General features: G+C 36.7%; 1 protein-coding gene across 4 annotated transcripts in view; it reads left to right on the plus strand.

The window, feature by feature from the left end:
- The window catches only part of PTPN3 (protein tyrosine phosphatase non-receptor type 3), a 156,418-nt gene that overhangs the window by 101,078 nt on the left and 34,741 nt on the right, over window positions 1–20,599 (plus strand). For all 4 annotated transcript variants that reach the window (XM_065752640.1, XM_065752641.1, XM_065752642.1 and 1 more), the window contains 4 exons: window positions 1,374–1,437; window positions 6,283–6,455; window positions 8,977–9,111; window positions 11,492–11,668. In XM_065752640.1, the coding sequence (XP_065608712.1) occupies window positions 1,374–1,437; window positions 6,283–6,455; window positions 8,977–9,111; window positions 11,492–11,668 (549 nt within the window). The remainder of the gene's footprint in view (window positions 1–1,373; window positions 1,438–6,282; window positions 6,456–8,976; window positions 9,112–11,491; window positions 11,669–20,599) is intronic.

The raw sequence follows: 20,599 nt of genomic DNA on the forward strand, positions 1-20,599 counted from the left end.
TATTTCTAGAATTGGCCTTACAAGAAAGGTGGATATTATTTAAACTTTACAGTAACTTGAACAATTTGGTTGCCTAGGATTGCTGTGAATGAAATTCTTGTTTGTTTGTGGTTCTGTAATTGATAGAAGAAAATATTTTTTTGAAATGAACACACATTTTGTTTTCTGCCCCTTTTATACAACAGTAGGAATTGTTTGTTCAGTTCCCTCTTGTTTGTAACTTGCATATATGATCTCCTCTGTGAACAAAGATAGTTGCTCTGTAGTGGTGCATCCCAGATAAGAATGTAAAAGTGATGATATGCTATTGTTCTATTTGCTGAATGGTGCAGACACTGAGATGATCTTTGATATGCTTTGTATATGGTGAAATCTAAGGTGCTGTGAAACATTAGCAGTTGAACAGGGTATTTCAAGACTTCTAGTAGCAACATTCTGAAAATCTTTTGTCTCATGTAGATAGCTTTTTCCGCAAACGTGTGACTTGAGCAAACCTGAATTAGCTTTCCCCAGCTAACTATATGGTTTCCACCTGATTACAGAATGTGAATTTCTTTTCCAAAATGTATTGATTTCAATTATTGAAGTACTGTAGAAAAAAAAGATAATTCAGACTGATCCTTTTTAGCCGTAGAAAAATGTGTGGGGACCTAGAAGTTTATTTAATGTAGCAAAACTGATAAACACTTTTCATTTTAATTATATCCTTAAGCACCAATTCTAATGTAATCCTGGCCTCAGAAAATCTTTATTCATATGGTGTATGTTTGGAAAAGTGTTAATTTCAGCTACATAGTTTATGTTGTATTTTTTTACAGTGTTAATAATATGTGAAAAAAAAGATTAACACCCATTCTTACAGTTTTCATCCTTCAAGTTTGACTATGATTACAGTGCTTCTGTTGTTAAGAGAAGTACATTATCTTTCAATGTTCTAAGTCAGTTCTGTGAAATTTCTCGGCAATTTTAGATACTGTATGACCAACCTTGTCATGTCATTAAGGTCTTACATTTTGTTCCTTTAGTCACAGTTGTCATATGATTCTTAAGTTATACAAACTTGACACGTTTAACATTTGTGCAGCTAGTAAAGGATGTCATCAAGTTTGTACTGCAAGAATAGATTTGGTGGGAGAGAATTGCTGTGTGAGCTATTTAAAGACTAAATGAGGAAGAATCTTCGTCTTCAAAAGACCTTTCCTTCTTATCTAATTTTTTTTAGTTTCCTGACATCTGTTTGCCACTTATCATACAGAAGATGGCTGCATATTATTCACTGAATGTTTAACAACTGCAATCTCTTAGGCTTGCTGCACACTATTTTTTTTTCCCCTTTAAACATTAGTGTTTCATGGTCTGCCTTTCTCTTTTAGGGTGAACATATTAAAAATTTCCTTTAAAAGGAAGAAGTTTTTTATACAACAACGGCAAAAACATGTAAGTAGTCATTTCACTTTTTTCTTAAGTGTTTGTATTCAAATTTTTTACTTTAAAACTGAAGATAACAGAGGGCTGGACCTGTAGGTGCTCTGTTATGTTAACTTCCTTTTGAAATTGTATTCTGTTAACTTGCCTTTGCTATTGTGGTCCTTTTATGCTCACTCATTTCCCATTTTTGTTTCCTTTCCAACTTGGAGCCCTTCCACCTTCAGTCTGTTGGACTACATCTTTCTAACACTGGTTTCTTTTCCGCTGTATACTTGAGGAAATGCAGCTGTTCATCCTTTCTCCAGTGTTTAGTAACCCAGCATTTTTCTTGCAAGTAGCTGCTACTCTTTTCTTTGATGCTCCCTGTGCCCTGTGGAGTGCCTCACTGTAATGAATCTACTAAATCTACTTAATTTTATAGAATTTGGGGAAATGCAGTGTTAGTGTGTGTTGGTCTCTGGACTTAAGAATGTGTGTTCATTGCATAAAGACTTTAGAATCATAGAATCATAGAATAGCCTGGTTTGGAAAGGACTTCAAAATTGTCTTGTTTCAGCACCCCTGCCACGGGCAGGGTTGCCAACCTGGAACAGGTCCAGAGGAGGGCCACTAAAATGGTCAGAGTGCTGGAGCACTTCTCCCATGTGAAAAGGTTGAGGGAACTGGGCTTGTTTAGCTTGGAAAAGGCCCCAGGGGGAACCTCATTGTGGCCTTCCAGTACTTGAATGGAGCATATAAACTGGAGAGGGAACAGTTGTTTACATGAATTGATAGTGGCAGAACACAGGGGAATGGTTATAAACTAAGACAGGGAAGATTTAGGTTAGATGTTAGGAGGAAGTTTTTCACTCACAGGGTGGTGATGCACTGGAACAGGTAGCCCAGAGAGGTTGTGGATGTCCCATCCCTGGAGGCATTTAAGGCAAACCTGGATCTGGGCAGCCTAGGCTAGTGATTGGTGCCCCTGCCCACGGCAGGGGTTTTGAAACTAGATGTTCTTTGAGAACCTTTTCTACCCAGGCTGTTCTGTGATTCTATGACTTTCCTGCTGTAAAATTGAAGTTCCCTTTCTGGAGACCAGTGTCACCTTTGAAAAGAGCAGTGCTTTTGAAGTTTGATCATTTGAACTTTCGTAAAATGATGACATTTCAAAGTCTTTAATTTGTTTTACCAATCTCTTATATAATTGTAGGCCTTTATGAGATAACAGTAATGCGTGCTGTGTCACGCTTAGAGCTACAGAACTGTAGGGAATGTGAGTCTGGCTGCATGACCTCTTACTCTTTCTTAGTAGATATGAAATAGGAGACCAGGTAAGCACTTGAACCTTTAGATACAGTCATCCTTGTCCTTTATCTTTCCTTTGCTTGAAATGTACGGCAGCAGTCTGCATACCTACAGTACTCTAATGATGCTGCTTTGAAAAGTCTGCTGTGAGAGTGAGGAGCAGCTGGATTGCTGTTGCATTCCTCTTGAACACTGGTTTGCTTGTATGGTTTGTGACTGCAGGCTGATGTTGTGTTGGTCTTTTGCTTGGAAGTGCAGAGGGAAATAAGTGAATAAGGCTGTAAGTAAGGAAGAGGAAAGAATGTGAAGAAAGCAAAGTGGATGCTGTGTTAGTAGGCAGATTTTTAGTAAAGGTGGTAACTTCAGAATTTTGCATATCATATGTAGATTTTCTTGAAAATCTACAGAATTTCTTAAAGACTATGGATTTGCAGTCACCTAGGGTACGTTATGTTTCCTTGATTTATTCTCCTACTGCTTTTTTTATGCCACTTTTTTGAAGAATCAACTTACTTTCTCACTCTTTTCTGTTACTCATCTCCACTTCTACCGTTCCACTGCTGCAGTCTATTGATCTGCTATTTGACAGAAGTAGGCAGTGTTTCTGTTTTTACTAAAAAGCTACAGAAGGACAGGAAAGCAAGACTAATGAACCACTGGATGTCTGATGTTTTAAAAGCCCATGATACTTAGACTTAATGAAGGGTATAAGATTTATAGTAGGGGTAGAAGCTATGCTAATTTACTTGGAACTTTTTGAAGCTTCCAAAATAGAACTTGTGTGCTTATGTAATGCTTGAAAACTGTTCCTTATCTATGTTTTAGTATATGTTTTTACCTCCTATGCTGTAGACATGCCCTAATTCTCTGTGATGGAATAGGCATACAACTGATGAGAGTTCTTCCCTTATGTAAAAATAGTAAGACACACATTTTAGCCGTTGAGAATTCTTCCCTTTACCTTAATGGTGGCACACTTCTCCAATCCTCACTTCTTGAAAAATGACTAGAATACTTACTTTTGGAACTTGCCTTGAGAACGACGGTAAGTACTAAATCTTTGGACCCTAGTAGAACAATCTTCAGCTTTTAAAAGGGTGCATAGATTTTTGTAGTGTGACTTATAAGGTAGTCTGTTAATTATAAGCCAAAAGGCTTATCAACAAAAGATTTTATTAATTCAAAAATTGAATTTTCCTAAAATTTCTTTAAGGTACTTTTCTTAGCATATGTTCATATTTAAATTCTCAGCCTATTTAAAAGTACTTAAGATTTTGTGTCAGCAGTTGTCATAAATTTAATTGTGACCAAGATTCACTGATCTTTTCCAATTTAAATTTAAAAAATGGAGTATTAGGTGTACTTAATTTCTTTATCTTTACACTTTTTCAGTATAATTGAGATGTTCAGATAAATTGATTCTTATGCCTATTGAAAGAACAATTCTCCAAGCCAACAAAAATATCTGAATGTTTCCTTTAAATTGTCCTCTGGAGTAGTATAAAACACTTGAAGTGGTACTCAGCCAACAGAGAGTAGGTCAGAAGTGCTGTTATTCATTAAAAGTTTAAGTGCTGTATGCTTGTTATCTCACAAGATATTCTGAGTTAAAATTTCACAGGGTTTGCACGTATTATTTTATAAAAGCTAATTAGAAGTAACTGTGCTGAACTGACAAAGATGAATTGGTTCCAATTAGTTGAGAGTGTGTGCTGCAATGGATGGCAATGATAGTGCCTTCTACTAAGATAAGAGCACTTAGTTAAGAGAGTGATACATGGAAAAGTGGCTCACTCTTTTGAAAAGCTGGTCTCAAGAATGGCATAGTCTCTGAATAGAGATACTCCTTCCCCTTGCTTTCTAACCTTTAAATGAAGGTGAGGAAGGTCCACTCCTTCCAGTCACTTAGGTGCACTGCTTGCACCCAACCTTTCTGGGTCAGCCACACCTTCTCACCTAATGCTCAACCATTGGTTCAGGCTGTGACTTAGCAATTCCCATACAGGGTGAAAGAAATAACCCTGCACAAAAAAACCCTTTTTTTTTTCCCCTTCACGTTTTAGTAGATACAAGAAGAATAGATAGATTACAACCACTTAAATACTTCTCAATGCCAAAGATGGCAAAGGGGCAAGTTCTTTTTAGCTTTCCCTGGAAATTCTCCTTGTCTTTTCTGTTACAGAGAATTTGTAAATGAAATCATTACACTATTTCAAGTGCTTTGGAGAATGTAGTATTGATTTCTGATGTGACATTTGTAAAATGTTGCATAGAAAGAAAAATAATGCAAGAGAACTGGCTTGATTATCCTGGCCAAAATGGTCTGTATTTACTTCCAAACTGACGTGTTGCTGAAACAAAATTTATTGCTGGACTGTAGTAGAAGGTTTTGTTAGGTCTTTGAGTCATTTATTAAATAGGCTTTGCGATTTAAATCCTTTCTAAAAAAATATGAACTAGACAGAGCACTTTGGTGACATGGTTGCCTGCTTAATGGTATGCTGCAATCTCAAAATTCAGAGAAAAAAATAGCTGAGAAAGATTAGTGATCAAATTGTAAACTTTTTTCTTCATTTTCTACAGAGATGCTGAATTATCATGGTAATTAACTCAGGTCTCCCATTAGCTTGCTTATCACACATACCTTTCTTCTCATTGTTTTAGTCTTTGTTCTGCTTTGTTACTTGTGTTAATAAACTCAGTAACTAACCCAGGCTGTATCTTGTGCAAAACTTTCTTGAGCGCTGGGACCTGAAATGGCTCAATAAATGCTATGATTCTTCAGGACATGAATGTGGGTGGTGCAATTGTCTTATAACTATGTTCCACTGAGCACTGAAGTTGCTAGTAAGAATTTGGGTATGCAGACTTGTTCTTTCTTTTGCTCTCCTTATTTTGGCTTTGTTATAATTCAGAAAGCAGGATTGGATCTGAACAGCAACAGCTCCAGTCTGTTGTGGTTTCTTTCATTTTCCCACAATGGAACATGTTAATATCTGGCTATCTTCTGAAAGAATACCAAGCAGATTGTTTTTGCATGCTATAGCTCTTGAAGGAACATATATATGAAGATTTCTATTAAGTGTTTGAATTCAAAGATAAATTCTTGCTTTTTACATTACAACCTTCATATGGTGTTTACATCACGACCATAATACAGTGTTAAAGAGTTTTGCTTGTCATAGGAAGAGCAAGATCTGACAGGAAATCCAAAAATCTGTTTAGCTGTTTTGTATTATACTTGTATGTAAAAAAATCTTTGGTATTATAGACTTAAACATTTCATTAAATTAGCTCTGTAATAATTAGGAACTGTAAGTTTATTAATAATTAATATTGCTTACACTTTTAAAAGTTTTATTTTGGTATTAGAATTTCATATATTCCCAGTGTCGTTTCTTCCAGATCAAAATCCTACTATGTGATGGATTTCTATTTTCCTGAATTCAGTTTGCTTATTTAGGCTAAAAGTAATTTCATTGTTATTTATATGGTAGCTTTATAACCTTGTTTGCTCTGTTTGATCAGCCTGTATATGTTGAAACATAAATTTTCTTACTGTTACAGAATGAATCCAGAGAGCATATTGTTGCCTTCAACATGTTAAATTACAGAGCATGCAAAAATCTGTGGAAGTCTTGTGTAGAGCATCACACATTTTTTCAGGCAAAGAAGTCACTACCTCATGAAAAAAAAATATTGTCTCATTATTGGACCCTAGGTTCTAGAAATCCAGCCAAGTAAGTATTATGTGAGAGCACATTTCCCATTGCAAATGGCAAAAGGACTGTTTGTGTCAGTGACAGCTAAATTTGGAGTTGCAGAGATCAGTTCTGCTTGTAGTGGTGTCGTGTCAGTCTTTGTGTACCACTGGACAAGTTGTATAACTTTTTTTTTTGTACAGTGACATCACTACAATATAATGCTCATAAAAATTTATGAGTCTGACTATGTTTTACTGTTATCGTTTTAACTTGCCTTTTCAGCATAAAGTATAACAACAATACGAAGTTAAAATGTTATATGGTTAATGATCCAATAAGAAAATTTGCTGAACAGATTTGTTTTGAACTGTTTACTCCTTACTGTTATATAAACACTGTTTAATATGTTAGGGCAATTTCTGAAGTGCATAAAGATGTCAAGTAGTTACATGGGGATGAAAAAAATTTCCCCATCCAACCATTCAAGATTCCACTGTCGTGACACTTCTCATCTTTTATTTGCTTTGTTGGCTTCTGCTGTTATTGAGCTGGTAATTTCACAGTGGTATCTAAGTTTTAGTTCAGAGCCTGTTATTTTACTACATGAAGTTGGGATGTACCGTTTCCACATGCACCATCTGGGCTGTAAGACTTATGTCGCTATCCTCTCAGAATGTGATTCTTTAGGGAGTTTTTAAATCCTTTGATTATCTGTAGTCTCCATAGGCTTACTGGTAAACTGCTTTTTCTGATTGTTTTTGGGAGAGTATTTTATTGCTTACTTTCTTTGTTTTTGCAGTGTTTTCCCATAACTGTTTAATTGATCCTTATTTAATTTATCTTTTTCCTACTTAGGCACAGATTCAACTTCTGAGTGATGTCAGGAGTTGGTCTCAGTCCTTGTAGGTCTCTTCTAACACATTATGTTCTTTCATTCTGTGTTATCATGCTTCCAGTAATTTCCCAAATTTTGGCAATTTGAAATATTTGAAAAAAATATGGTGTTTGAAAATATGTATTTTGAAGATTGGATCCTTTATGGGTCAATACAAACTCGTATTGAGGAAATGACTTTCTTAACACTTGTCAGAATGCTATGTCTGGAGTCATTTGTCTCTGTCAAATCTGCAAGTGGATAAAAAAATCCTGTGTTTTTACATACAGTACGCATACAGGCATTGCATAGCCCACATTATTTTAAGGAAGGAATACGTTTCAAAGTGTACCAGTTTAGTATGTCTCCGATTTTGGTGCCCATTGTGGGACTTGTCACGGGGATAGGAGAGACCACAGGGTAGTTTGGTAATTGCTAGTCACTATGCTATTTTCACTATTTATGGAGCTTTTTGAGAGTCTTTTTATGGAACTATATTGTGTAGCACCTTGCTTGCTGTTTATTTTTCCTGCTATGTTGTTTGTCATCTTCAGGAGTTGGATTAGGGTTTTGATTTTGCTATAGTGTGTGGCCTCAGCTTATATTATAATAAAATTGACAGTGGATAAACTGAATTGGTGTATGAATTCAGCTTTGCAAAATCAGTGGTATGGTTTAATCTGGCAGGTGGCTAAGCACCATGCCATTGTTCCCTTACACTCTTCCCAATTCCCAGTGGGATGGGGGAGAGAATAAAAAAAAAATCAAGCAAAAAAACCCCAAGAAACCAACAAAGTAGAACTTCTGGATTGAGGTAAAGCTGTTAAATAGGACAGAGAAAAGGAAAAGGATTATATTTATGACTACATAATAGTTATATACAATAGTTATATGTGGACACATATAACAAGTAACGCACAAGTAATTCCTCACCATCTGGTGAGTGCTCAGTTATCCCCCAGTGAGCAGAAGAGAGCAAGATGAACTCCCACCCTCTTCAAAACTCCTTCCTCATGGTGTCATATGGTATGGAATATCCCTATGGCCAGTTTAAGTCAGCTGTTCTGATTCTGTTCCCTCCCAGCTCCTTGGAGCCTTCGCTGAGAATGCCCTTGGCTCTGTACAACACAACTTAGCACCAGCTGTAAATATCAGTTTGTTATCAACATTGTTTTTCTTCTGGAACCAAGATACAGCATCATGCCAAATGCTCTGAAGAAAACAATTCCATCCCATATGAAATTAAGACAAGTTCTTATCTGCTGAGGCATCAGATAGCTAGTTAAGCCATAGTGAGTTGTTACCAATTCACGAGTTTTAACAGAAAGTGTCTAGAATCTTATGCCTATATTTGAATTATGTTTTGTCAGGGACTTGGCTTAGTGCCAGTAGAACATACCAAATTTCCTGTTTTCCCTTCTATCGTCTTGAACACAATTAAGTTAAAAATAACTCTCAGAAAAGGTTATTTTTACCCAGGTTTTTGATTAGTATTGAAGTAGGGATGAGCTGAACAGTTTTATTGCAACAAGTGAGGGACAACAAATGGCTCTTTGATAATGAGAGATAAGCACAGGTGACTCATGTGACTGACTAATGTGCTTTCAAAAGCATATTTTATTTAACTGTATTTTTCAATGCAAAATAGTTAACATACAGATTTTTACTTTCATTTCTTTTCAGGTCTGTAAACAGCCAGTACTGCAGAAAAGTCATAGGTGGGATGGTTTGGAACCCATCTATGAGGAGATCTTTATCTGTTGAGCATCTAGAGACCAAAAGCCTTCCTTCTCGATCACCTCCTGTTACCCCTAATTGGTAAAACAAGTTTCATCCTTTTCCTACCTTCCAGACTCCTACCTTTTCTACTTTGCATGTCTTCTAGCAGCCTAGATATGTACTGTCTACATATACTCTCAAAATAACAGCGTATATGTAATTACAGAGGAAGAGTGGATGTAGTTTACCTTACTTTTAGCAAGGCTTTTTTTATACTGTCTGCAAAAACTTTATATCCAAGTTATGACATCCACTTCTGGATAAGTGGCCAGCACCATGGGATTGATAACTGCTGGTCTTTGAGGGGTATATTGCTAATAAATTTTACTCTACCTAGACAACAGTAAAAAGTGAGTACTGCAAGGGTCTGTCATGGGACATGTCCTGCTTAACATCTTTGTGGTGTGGAGGAAGAATATAAGTGCTTGCTCTTAGAGGATGACCGCAATCTGAAGGGAGGATGAATCAATTAGCTTGGGGACAGGGCTGCTTTCAAAAGGACCTCAACAGCCTGGAGTAATGGGCCAAAAGTAGCTTCATGAAATTCAGTGAAGACAAAGGCAAAGTCCTGCAAAGGAAGGATCAGTGCAATAGTAGTTTGCTGGCCTTAGCAAAGGTCAGCAGTCACCAGGAGTAGCCAGGGAGCTGGAGCACTTACTCTGTGAGAAGCTGAACTGCACTTCTTTAGCCTGGAGGAGGTTTCCCAGATGCCTAGTAAAAGCCTGACAATACTTTAGAGGAGATTAAGTTGCGGTCAGAGGTTGCAGTCAGGTTCTTCACGTTGCTGTGTGGTGGGAGTTATGAGGCAACAGATACATGCTGAAGCAGGAGGGGCTCAATGTGCAATTAAGGGGAAAAACTGTTTCACCACAGGGACAATTGGGCAGTGGTTTGACTAGAGGAGTTGTACAGTTTATGTCCTTTACATTCCTTAAGATCTGACTGGATAAAGCCTTAGGCAGCCTCATCTGACCTCAGTTGACACCATGGCAGGTGTTCTTTATGGTTTCCTTCAACCCAAGTCATTTCAAAAGTCTGTAATTATAACTTTACCAAGTACAGATAGCACTGGGGGGATGGGATGGACAATCAGTTCAGTTTATAAGTTCATAAGTTCATAAGGTTGGAAAGGACCTATAAGATCATCTAGTCCAACCATCCTCCTATCACTATCTCTACCCAACTACTAAATTAAGTCCTTTAGCACCTCATCTAGACGCTTCTTGAACAGCGCTAGGGATGGTGCCTCAACCACCTCTCTAGGCAGGCCATTCCAGTGCCTGACCACTCTTTCAGAAAAGAAATGCTTCCTGAGGTCTAATCTAAATCTTCCCTGGCGCAACTTGTGGCCATTCCCTCTCGTCCTGTCACTACTTATCAGGGAGAAGAGGCCTACCCCCTCCTCACCACAACCCCCCTTCAGGAAGTGGTAGAGTGCAATAAGGTCTCCTCTGAGCCTCCTCTTCTCCAGACTAAACAATCCCAGCTCCCTCAGCCGCTCCTCATAAGACTTGTGCTCCAGGCCCCTCACCAGTTTTGTTGCCCTTCTCTGAACACGCTCCAGGGCCTCAGTGTCCTTCTTGTAGTGAGGGGCCCAAAACTGAACACAGTACTCGAGGTGCGGCCGTACCAGAGCTGAGTACAGGGGGATGATCACCTCCCTGCTCCTGCTGGCTACACTATTTCTAATACAGGCCAGGATGCTGTTGGCCTTCTTAGCCACCTGGGCACACTGCCGGCTCATGTTGAGCCGAGCATCAACCAACACCCCCAGGTCCTTTTCCTCTCTACATTCTTCAAGCCATTCTGCCCCAAGCCTATAGCATTGCATGGGGTTATTGTGGCCAAAGTGCAGGACCCGGCACTTGGTCTTATTGAACCTCATCCCATTTTGCTCAGCCCAGCTGTTCAGCCTATCCAAATCCCTCTGAAGGGCCTCCCTACCCTCAGGCAGTTTAGTTCAGTTTAGTATTCCTGGAAGTATTTGATCACCTCATGTGCCATAACAAATTTTTTTAAAACTCATTATTTAAACTGTTTTATCTGCTGATTAAAGTGAGACCAGTAAACCTGACATGAAGTTAGCTTTAAGTTAAATCTTCTTCTTTACGATGAGAGTGGTGGGGTGCTGGAATGGACTGCTCAGAGAGGTTGTGGATGCCCCGTCACAAGTGGTATTCAAGGCCAGATTGGATGGGGCCCTGGTCAGCTGGGCTAGTATTAAATGGGGAGGTTGGTGGCCCTGCCCATGGCAGGGGGGTTGGAGATTCATGATCCTTGAGGTCCCTTACAACCTGGGACATCTGTGATTCTTTGAAGGCTTCAGGACATAGATTGCAGTAGGATAGAAATGATCCTCAGAATGTTCTACAAATGATTACGACCTACTAACATGTCTTCATGTTTCCTTTTTTTTGAGGCGGAGTCCTAGACTACGTCATGAAATTCGTAAAGCACGACATTCATCTGTAGATAACCTTACAAATGAGATTTCTTACATTACTGAGACAGAAGATGTTTTTTATACATATAAGGGCTCTCCAACATCCAAAGACAGCGATTCTGAGTTCTCTCAGAACCATAGTCCTCAGAGGAGGTAAGGACTTCTGCTAACAATTCATTGCTTGTTTTTCTTTAAAAACAAAATACTTTTAGTATGAGATGGTCGTTGTAAGTTACAGTACTGAGTTCAAACAGGTTTTTGTTTGTGTAAGACTTGTTTTGTCAAATCATTGAAAGTGCAAATGCTGTGATACAAAATAACAACTTTGAAAAACAGCCCTTCATCCCTAAACAAAAATTCTTAGTAAAATCAGAGAAGGCAAGCCTGTTTGCATCTGTAATATCCCATTTTGCGACCCTTTTCTCCCCTACTATAAACTTTATTTTCTTTTGGGGAATCTTCACTGGGCTGTTCAAAGAGTTCGTTTGTTTTCTACATTATCAGCTCCAGCTAAGCTGAAAGAATTACTGCTTTAGATTAAACATGGAAACATAGTGATACTAGTGGTCATCTATCCTTTTCTTACCCTGAGGAATTGTAGCTTGCCACTGGGAAGGCAGTCTCTGCTTTTTGCCTTCTGATGCTTTGTTCTATTCCTTAAGGACCAACTGTCCTTCCTTGCAGCAGTCTGACCACAGCTGTGTTTACTTTCAGGACCTGAAGCTCTTGCCTTTTTGCACTGATTATTTCTTTGTTCATATATTATATTTATTGTATGGCTTTCCTCTTAGTTAGAGAGGTATTTCTTAATGAGTAACTTCATATTATTTAGAAGATTTAGATTAGACCTGAGGAAGCATTTCTTTTCTGAAAGAGTGGTCAGGCACTGGAATGGCCTGCCTAGGGAGGTGGTTGAGGCACTGTCCCTAGCGCTGTTCAAGAAGCGTTTAGATGAGGTGCTAAGGGATTTGATTTAGTAGTTGGGTAGGGATAGTGATAGGAGGATGGTTGGACTAGATGATCTTGTAGGTTCTTTCCAACCTTATGAACTTATATTAGCATTATACTAACTTCAGAAATAATAAAGGTAACAGGTCATTGATCAGTCAATTTTTAAAAAGAAAACAGCTGCTTTGCAACTTTCATCTGGGGAGAATACTGTGTATTAAAATATGCAGGTTCCTTTATATTATAACAAAAGATAAATAGCTTCTGGTCTTTGAGTTACAAGGAAGGAATCACATGACGTGTTTTGAGAAGCAGGTTGATAGGGGTTGCCTATCTCTTTGATAGCATCATTGAGCTTACATGGCTGTAGCTTTAAACGCTGGACTTTACTATTGTCTTAAAATACAAATAAAACAGTTTTGTTACTATATTATAGCATAGGGGTTTCTTGTGGGAGGGGAAGAAAAATTAACATGCTGTGTGCATATTTGGGGTTTGTCATTGGGGTTATCAGAAACATTTTTCTATTTTTCTTCTTGCAAGTCAGGTGATGTGCTAATAGTGTCCATAATAGACAAAAACGTGTTGCCTCAAGATGCTGTGAGTAGCCAGAGATATAAAGTTATATCTTTCCTGTGTTTCAACACTTACAAATTATACTCTTGCAGAAGTAGTTAACCAAATAAAATTAACAAGAAGTAGATCATATGAGAAGATGGTGAATGTAGAAGTTGTTGACAGAAAAGCAAGTTGTTACCATGTGTACTATGTTTGTTAGATTGTGTCCTGACTTCATCATTCTTGTTTTTCTTCTTTTCTTCTCCTGTATTTTTTTCCTTCCTGTTTTACCTTTCCTATGCCTGCTGAGAATGGAGTGGGAATGCCTGTTTTTTATGGTGTTTCTGACAGTGGAAAATAGGGTATTCTGAATTTGAAAGTAGTACATTCATTTATTTTTTGAGCACTGATTTGTTCTGCTATATCTGAGTTACATTACTCACTGTAGAGATTATTGTTATACCTAAGATAAACTTAATTTTCATTGAGCTATTCCTGAAGTATTCATTGTTTCTTTGGTGTATTTATATTATTGGATTTCGTACATGCAATTCAAAAAATACTTACATAAATGTGGTTAATTTCAATCCAAAGTATGTTAAGGATGGAGAATCACACATAGAATGAACAGTCCTTTGTTACATTAACTATTAGACTTTTGTGAAGTAAAATGGTTACTAATGCTTCAATAATTGAGGTAAAACATAAAGTACCATACAAATAAAAGAATGCTTAAACTCTATCCTGAAATTTTCAATAGTTTGTACTAGTCCACATTCCAGTTTTTTATTTTTTGTATTCTTACACTTGTCGTAAGTTGCCTTGCTTCTTGTTTTGAAATATGTAAGGTAAAATTAATTTTATATGCAGACAAATATTTTTCTCTGAATGCTTTATTGAAATAAAATCTGGCCTACCAGCTATAGCCGCTTTGTAAGAAAAGCATTTAACTTGCCTATCTTCTGTATTATGTATGGACAAACATTTGTCCTGGACTTCTGCCATACTTCAGGATTATTTAGTTATTAACTAGCAAGCAGCTTGCAGTGTGCTGATAAAACATTTAAAGCTAACTTGCCTATTTTTGTCAGACTGATCTTTAGTAGACTTAAACTGACATAATCAAGACAAGCTTTGGAAAAATCTTGAAATTGCAAATCTGTTCTTGTAGAGGAGGGCCAAAAGTTGATTCTCATAGTCCTGCCTTTACACTGTCTTTAGAGAACTCAATCTCAGGCAAAATTGGTGGTACTTAGTACTGAGTATAAATGCTAAATGTCTTTGGTGTGAGGAAAAATCTGAAAGAACTGTGGAGAGTTACTAGCAGACAACTGCAAGATGCTGATTTTAAATCACTGTATTGTTACCTGAATTGGACCTTGAATCTTCATTATAATCATACAGCTGCTTAATTTTAAAAATTAAATATGTTTACATCACTTCCTTTCACTATCTGAAGATCAAGACTGCAAGGTGCATTTAGCGCAGGATGTAGATTTTTACTTTTTAGCCTAGCATGAGCATTTCATGTATTTGGGGGAATGGGAGATATTTTCTGCTTGTTTTAGTTCAGACTCTGGATAATGTCTTTTTTTTTATTTTTCATCAAAGCAGCATACACCCCAAGACATAATTACCTTCAAACTCATCTCTTTGCTTACTGGGACAAAGGTATAGATAAAACTTGTCTGATACGACTTGTGTAATTAATCCATTAAGTCATGTTTGGAATCTTGGGGGATATTGAATTTATAGAAGGCAATAATACTCCAATTTCCCAATAAACCTTTTCTTCTCCTGACAATATCAAGCAAAAATATTTTCTGAATCGATTTTCTTCTTTGCTGTTTAATCATTTAAGGGAATTAGTCACATTCTACATTGTTTTTAGAAACTAGTACAGGGAACAGTTCTTGGTTCAGAGGCTTAAAGCATATCAATTATTAATGTTATCTTCCATTATTTCTTTCACTTTTTCAGTATATTGCGCAGTATCAATATGTCAGCCCCTAAAACTGTTACCTGTTATGCACTTCAAATAAGCATGCTGAAGATGAAGGCCAAGAATATGTTGTTATTTATTATATTCTTTTCTCTTGAAGAATATAGTGATTGTTTTTAAGATGTACTTTGAGTGAGTATCCTACCTTCTAAGTAAAATTTGAGTTATGTCCTACAGGCTGTAACTGACTGAATGAATAAATAAATAAATAGATCTCACACTAGAACGAACAATGCACATAAGCAAACTGAAGACCAGGGCTATTTTGTTTCATATAGGTGTAGCTAGACTGCTCCTGTTACCCATATTATCTAAGGTTCTATCGCATTCAAATATGAGGCACAGACATTTTCAAAAGAAGCAGTTTTTCTCCCTCAGATTAGAATCTGCAGAAAGGATTGGAGCTATTGCATGTGTATTATGGACCAAAAAAAAAAAAAAAAGCTCTAGTCTCAAATTAACGTGTGTTGAATAGAACTTTATCCACGCAGCATGAATAGGTTTGCTTCTCTAAGCCAAGCCATCTCAAATTACAGCTGCATGCAAAGCCTGTCATTGAAGACAGTGCTGAAGAGGACTTCAAGATGGCTTTTGTTTAGTCCAGTGTAACCTAGCCTTTGTGAAGTAATCTTCCCCATTTTTTCGCTTCTTGTTTGCTATGCTGTCTGTCTTATCTGACTGCTACTGACATAGAAAAATTAACCCTAAGACACACATGGAATCTACACAGAAGACTTACCAAGTCTAGTAAGTTGTTTTGTGTGTTAATCCATGCTTCTGTGCCTCACCAGTACCAGAGCAGGTAATCTGGTCTATATTCTGACTCTGTTTTGCACTATTTCACAATGTATTTAAACCATCCCTCCATGCATACACAAATACCATTACTACCGTTTTGTTTCAGGAACAGTAGTAAGACAAAACATATTTTTTTAGCAGAGACACTTGTTTAGAGGCTGTTTTTCAGTTAAAGTTGGCTTTCCCCAGACTTGCCCTGAAGGTATTTTCCTTTTGTTGAGAGATTTTAATTTTCTTCCTTGAAGCAGTGCTGCAACTGATTTACTACGTTTCTCATTTTAAGCAGTATGTAAAAATTATTTTTGGTTTTTTTTTTAGAATACATTTCTTATCTTCAAAATTGCTTAGCTTTTCATATTTGTGTTCATATTTACAGCTTTCCTTTAATATAGAAAATGTTACTATATGGAATTATTGTTTCTGAAGTCATGTCTGCTGAAAAGCTGGTTTAGTTTGTAAGGTTTTTTTTGAAGCTGTTTGTGTTATACCAACAGGCTATCTGGCATCAAACCCTCCTGTCCACTTGCTTTCCTGGTAGGCAGAGCTGTGAATTGGAGAAGCTTACCTCTGGGAAAAATGTTTCAATGTAGTATCATGGCTAGTTCTAAAGGAAAGCTGATGGAGTTGTGCAGGGAATTATTCTCAGTTGCAATTTTTCCTTTTTACTTTTTTTTTAACTTGCTGTGATACCTGAAGATGATCACTGTTGAAGTCTTTCTTCATTAAGGGTACATCTGCAGTTCCCAAATTTTTAAATACGCACACATGCACATCAAATTTTATATGGAAGAACACATTGTTACTGATTTGTATTTCCATGACATTAAATCTGTGTGTACACTGCAGAGCCTCTTCTCTTAGATAACAGTGATAGGATGAGAGGTAATGTCCTTAAGCTGCACCAGTGGAGGGGTCAGGTTGGATGTTAGGAATAATTTCTTCTCAGAGTGGTGAGGCATTGGAACAGGCTGCCCAGGGAGATGGGGGAGTCACCATTCCTGGAGATGTTCAAGAAGTGCGTAGATGTGGCACTGAGGGGCATGGTTAGTGGGCATGAGGAGAGCGGGTTGACAGTTAAACTAGATGATCTTAGTGGTCTTATCCAACCTTAATGATTCTACAATTTGAGAGCAAAAGGCTTTAGGAAAAATTAAGTAGGCCAACTGAAGTATGTGATACTGTTTGAGACCAGATTAGGATATTAGTAACCTTCAAGTGTAAGTTGTATTTAACTGGAGTGATAAGCTGATTACATTTTGGAATCGTATGATCTAACATGCCTGATGTTGTAGCAGATACTAATATTTGTCTTGACATAGCATTGTCTGTCCCTGATGCAAGATCTATTTCTTGGAATTGACGTCTATTAAAAAAAATTGTAGCTGATGTAAGGAATGTCAGCTGAGTGCATTGCACACCCAGTTGTTCACGTGTAAGATCCTTCACAACTGGTTTGAGAATCCTTTACCTTCTAGTAAGTAAGAAAACTGAAATGACTAAAATGAGTTTGCTCATGTTCTATAGATTTCAGTGTTACAATAATGCACATTTGTTAAATTTGATGAACTTAAAATCACAATATTCAAGGGTTACAATAAAAATCATAAAGGTACAGAGTAGTAAAATTTTAAGGAGCTTTAAGTTTCATTTTTCCACACGTATGACTTTTCTTTTTTTCTCTTGTCTCCCCTCTGCCTGTAACAGTATTTTATTGGAAATTTGGTGCCTTAGTTGTGACAGCAATGTTCACACTTCACTGTGAAATGAAAAATGAAAGTAAACGGATGAATGAAAAAGAGAGGGGAAAAAACAACTGTGAAACTGTCTTATTTAATGTTCTTAACCTCAGAGGATCTGCTGTGGAAAACTGCATGTTTTTCAGGCAGTGGCTATGAAATAAGAAACATCTTCCACTCTTTCCCTCATAGCATATTAAACTTTTTAATCCAGCTTTGTGGGAAGTCCATGTTGTTGTTACAAACACCCATGCTTCCCCTTTACCTGAATGTTGTAGTATTTAAAGCAAGTTAGCATTTCTTCTGGAGATGGGAACGTTTTAGAAGTAAAACTGTTACTGAAACTGTTACTGTTACTGAGTTTTCTTATAGCTGGAGATAATGTTACCTGCTTTTTCATGTTACCTGTGTGAGACCAGTTTCTCCTGTTGGTGAGGAGCAGAGTATCTTTTGACACTGTAAATTCAGATTGAGTAGCTAATGCTTTTTTTACTGTACCTATGCTTTTACTGTAGATGAAATAGTTTGGATTGTAAGTGTAGTCACATGCTCTTCTAAAACATTTTATAGTGTTTTTGGATATATCTGAGTGCTTGTTAATAAGAATATATAAATTCAGCCATATATATTAGCTATTAGCTTAAAGGAAAAGAACACTGAGTTACTGACTTGGAAAAGTATTTCTGTAAAGCTTTGTAGAGGGTCTTGTTAGTTAAACTGCTTTGTTTCTCTTGTTTACTGTGTAATGAAATAAACCAATATTTTGTCCTGCTCAGTTTGAAACAGCAGCCTGCATAGGACCAACCAAGTGCTTGATGAGTTCTTTAGAGTAGACTCTACATGCTAACAGAAAAGAGATCATCTGCAAGATTCTATTCAATTTGTGTTTCAGGAAGATTGTTGAAAATTGTTTCTAACAGATGAGTTATAGTATCAGTAAGAAAAACTGACAAGTCTGTCTAGATCTTGTAGTTAGATATAAAGACTTAGTGTTGATTAATCAGCAAGATAAGTCTGGCTAATTTCACAAATGATAGCATGTGAGGTATGAAAAAAGTCAGAAGGCTGGAGCAAGGGGTGTCAGTCATATTTTTTGCCCTATAGTGCCAAAAGAAGGTTATCAAGAATGTGGAATCAGACTCTTCTTGAGGTGTGCAACATAAACATTTGAGGCAGTGAGCCCAAGTTACAAAAAAAGGAAATGCTGAAAAGTCACATGGAACATGAAATTCATGCTGAGTTTGATTAATTCCTCAAACAGACTGACAGAAAGATGGAAATTTTTCCCTATCTCTGTAGAAATTAAAAACTCATCAAGGCAAGGACCAGATTGTCCTTATTTAACTTTAAAGTTGGCCAGTCTTTCAATGAGAGCTTGGTTTAATGTCCTCCCATGCTCCCTTCCAACTTAAATTACTTTGGTACTAAAATTTTATTTGTTATAAATGCAATATATTTTTGCATAAACTTTTTCTTTGTTAAACGTATTTGCCAAATCTATAAACATCTTTAACTTACATTCTAAAACTATCCTTTGCTGGTTATATAGATGGCATAATGTGTGCAGTCCCAGAGTTAGAGGGGAAGGAAATAAATGGGTGAACTAGTATACAAAAGGAAATTCACTGTCATTATACTATGAATTTCTGGAAGTGCATATATGTTCCTAATGTAAGTGTGATGCATCATCTGACGAAGGCATTGCATTGAAAATAGATTTCCTGAACTTAGGCTGCGTTTGTTCAATTCTTTCAGCTTACTGTTTTGATAGACAATAAACTGTAGCTCCATGGTGAGAGTTGGTAAGCTTACTATAGAAATATATTTTTATTCTAACAAAGATATTTTTGTATACAACAATTTTAAAGCATTTCTCTCAATGGAAATACTTTTCAGATATGATATAGCAGATACGATATACCATTAACTTCTGTCTTGATATAAAATTGGAAATAGCTCTAGAGAACTTAATTTAGAATGTTTTTTACGTCAGTCCTTAATCATATACAAACATGTTTCAACTCCTTGTTCTTACAGTCTCATGCATTTCATAAGTCTGTTGTCTTTCTTCATGTACTTCAGTCTTTCTCAAGGAAGATGCTCTTCCAATAGTAGGCAGTAGATTTCCAGACATTTGAATTTCACTTCACTTTGTCATTCCATCACTTACTGTTTTCATCCTCCTCCTCAGCTACATTGCATTTAAATGTTCTTAGTTTGTTGGGGTTTGTTTGTATTTTTTTTTTTGGAGACTTTTTTGTAGTCTTTCACTGTTGGTTTTTTTTTTTTTTTATTTAGTTCATATTCAGATAAACCTAGAATGAAAATGTTCTTCATGAACCTTCACTTGGGATTATACAGTTATATTATGTTATACTGCATGTTTCTTAGTGTGCTCATTAATGTAAGCATCGCTTCTCTGTCCTCCCTCTGTTTCATTTCTACACCTTTGTGGATGGAAGCTTGCAAAAGCCACTTGTCATCAACCAGTCAAGATAAAACACACGTGAAATCTGGAGCCTAAGCTGCTGTGAAATAAAGACCTAACATTTTTAAGGAAACATAGGAATGTTACAGCTTTAGAAATCTCAACCTCAAGTTGTTACACATACCTTTCAGAACCACCAAGTGGTTTTGGGTTGAATGCCCCATGAATTTCAAATTAGGATTTTGACTGCTTCTAAGGGGCTATTATGAATTTCACTGTGCGCTTCCACTTGAATATGCATAGAAAGAGGACGTGTGTATCTTATTTATGCATAAATCTCTTTTTTTTAACATATATATTTATTAAAATGTACCACACTTTTTTCTTGACAGTCAAAAATTAAAAAAAAAATCACTTCTAAAGCCAAAATGTGAATTTGTGATAAGGCAAATTTTGCAGCAAACTGAGCGTTTGAAAATTACCAGAATACATGAAGCTATATGAAAGTATGATCAGTAAAAGGAGCTGTAGAGGAACTGAAGGAATCCTTTCATGGTTAATGGTAGCAGCTTATCGATATGGATGTTTGGAACATACAGAAAATCACTGAAATA

The sequence above is a fragment of the Cyrtonyx montezumae genome, unplaced genomic scaffold (genome assembly GCF_038088225.1).
Source record: "Cyrtonyx montezumae isolate F1298 unplaced genomic scaffold, pur_monq_1.0 scaffold_8, whole genome shotgun sequence".
In the NCBI taxonomy this organism is placed as follows: domain Eukaryota; kingdom Metazoa; phylum Chordata; class Aves; order Galliformes; family Odontophoridae; genus Cyrtonyx; species Cyrtonyx montezumae.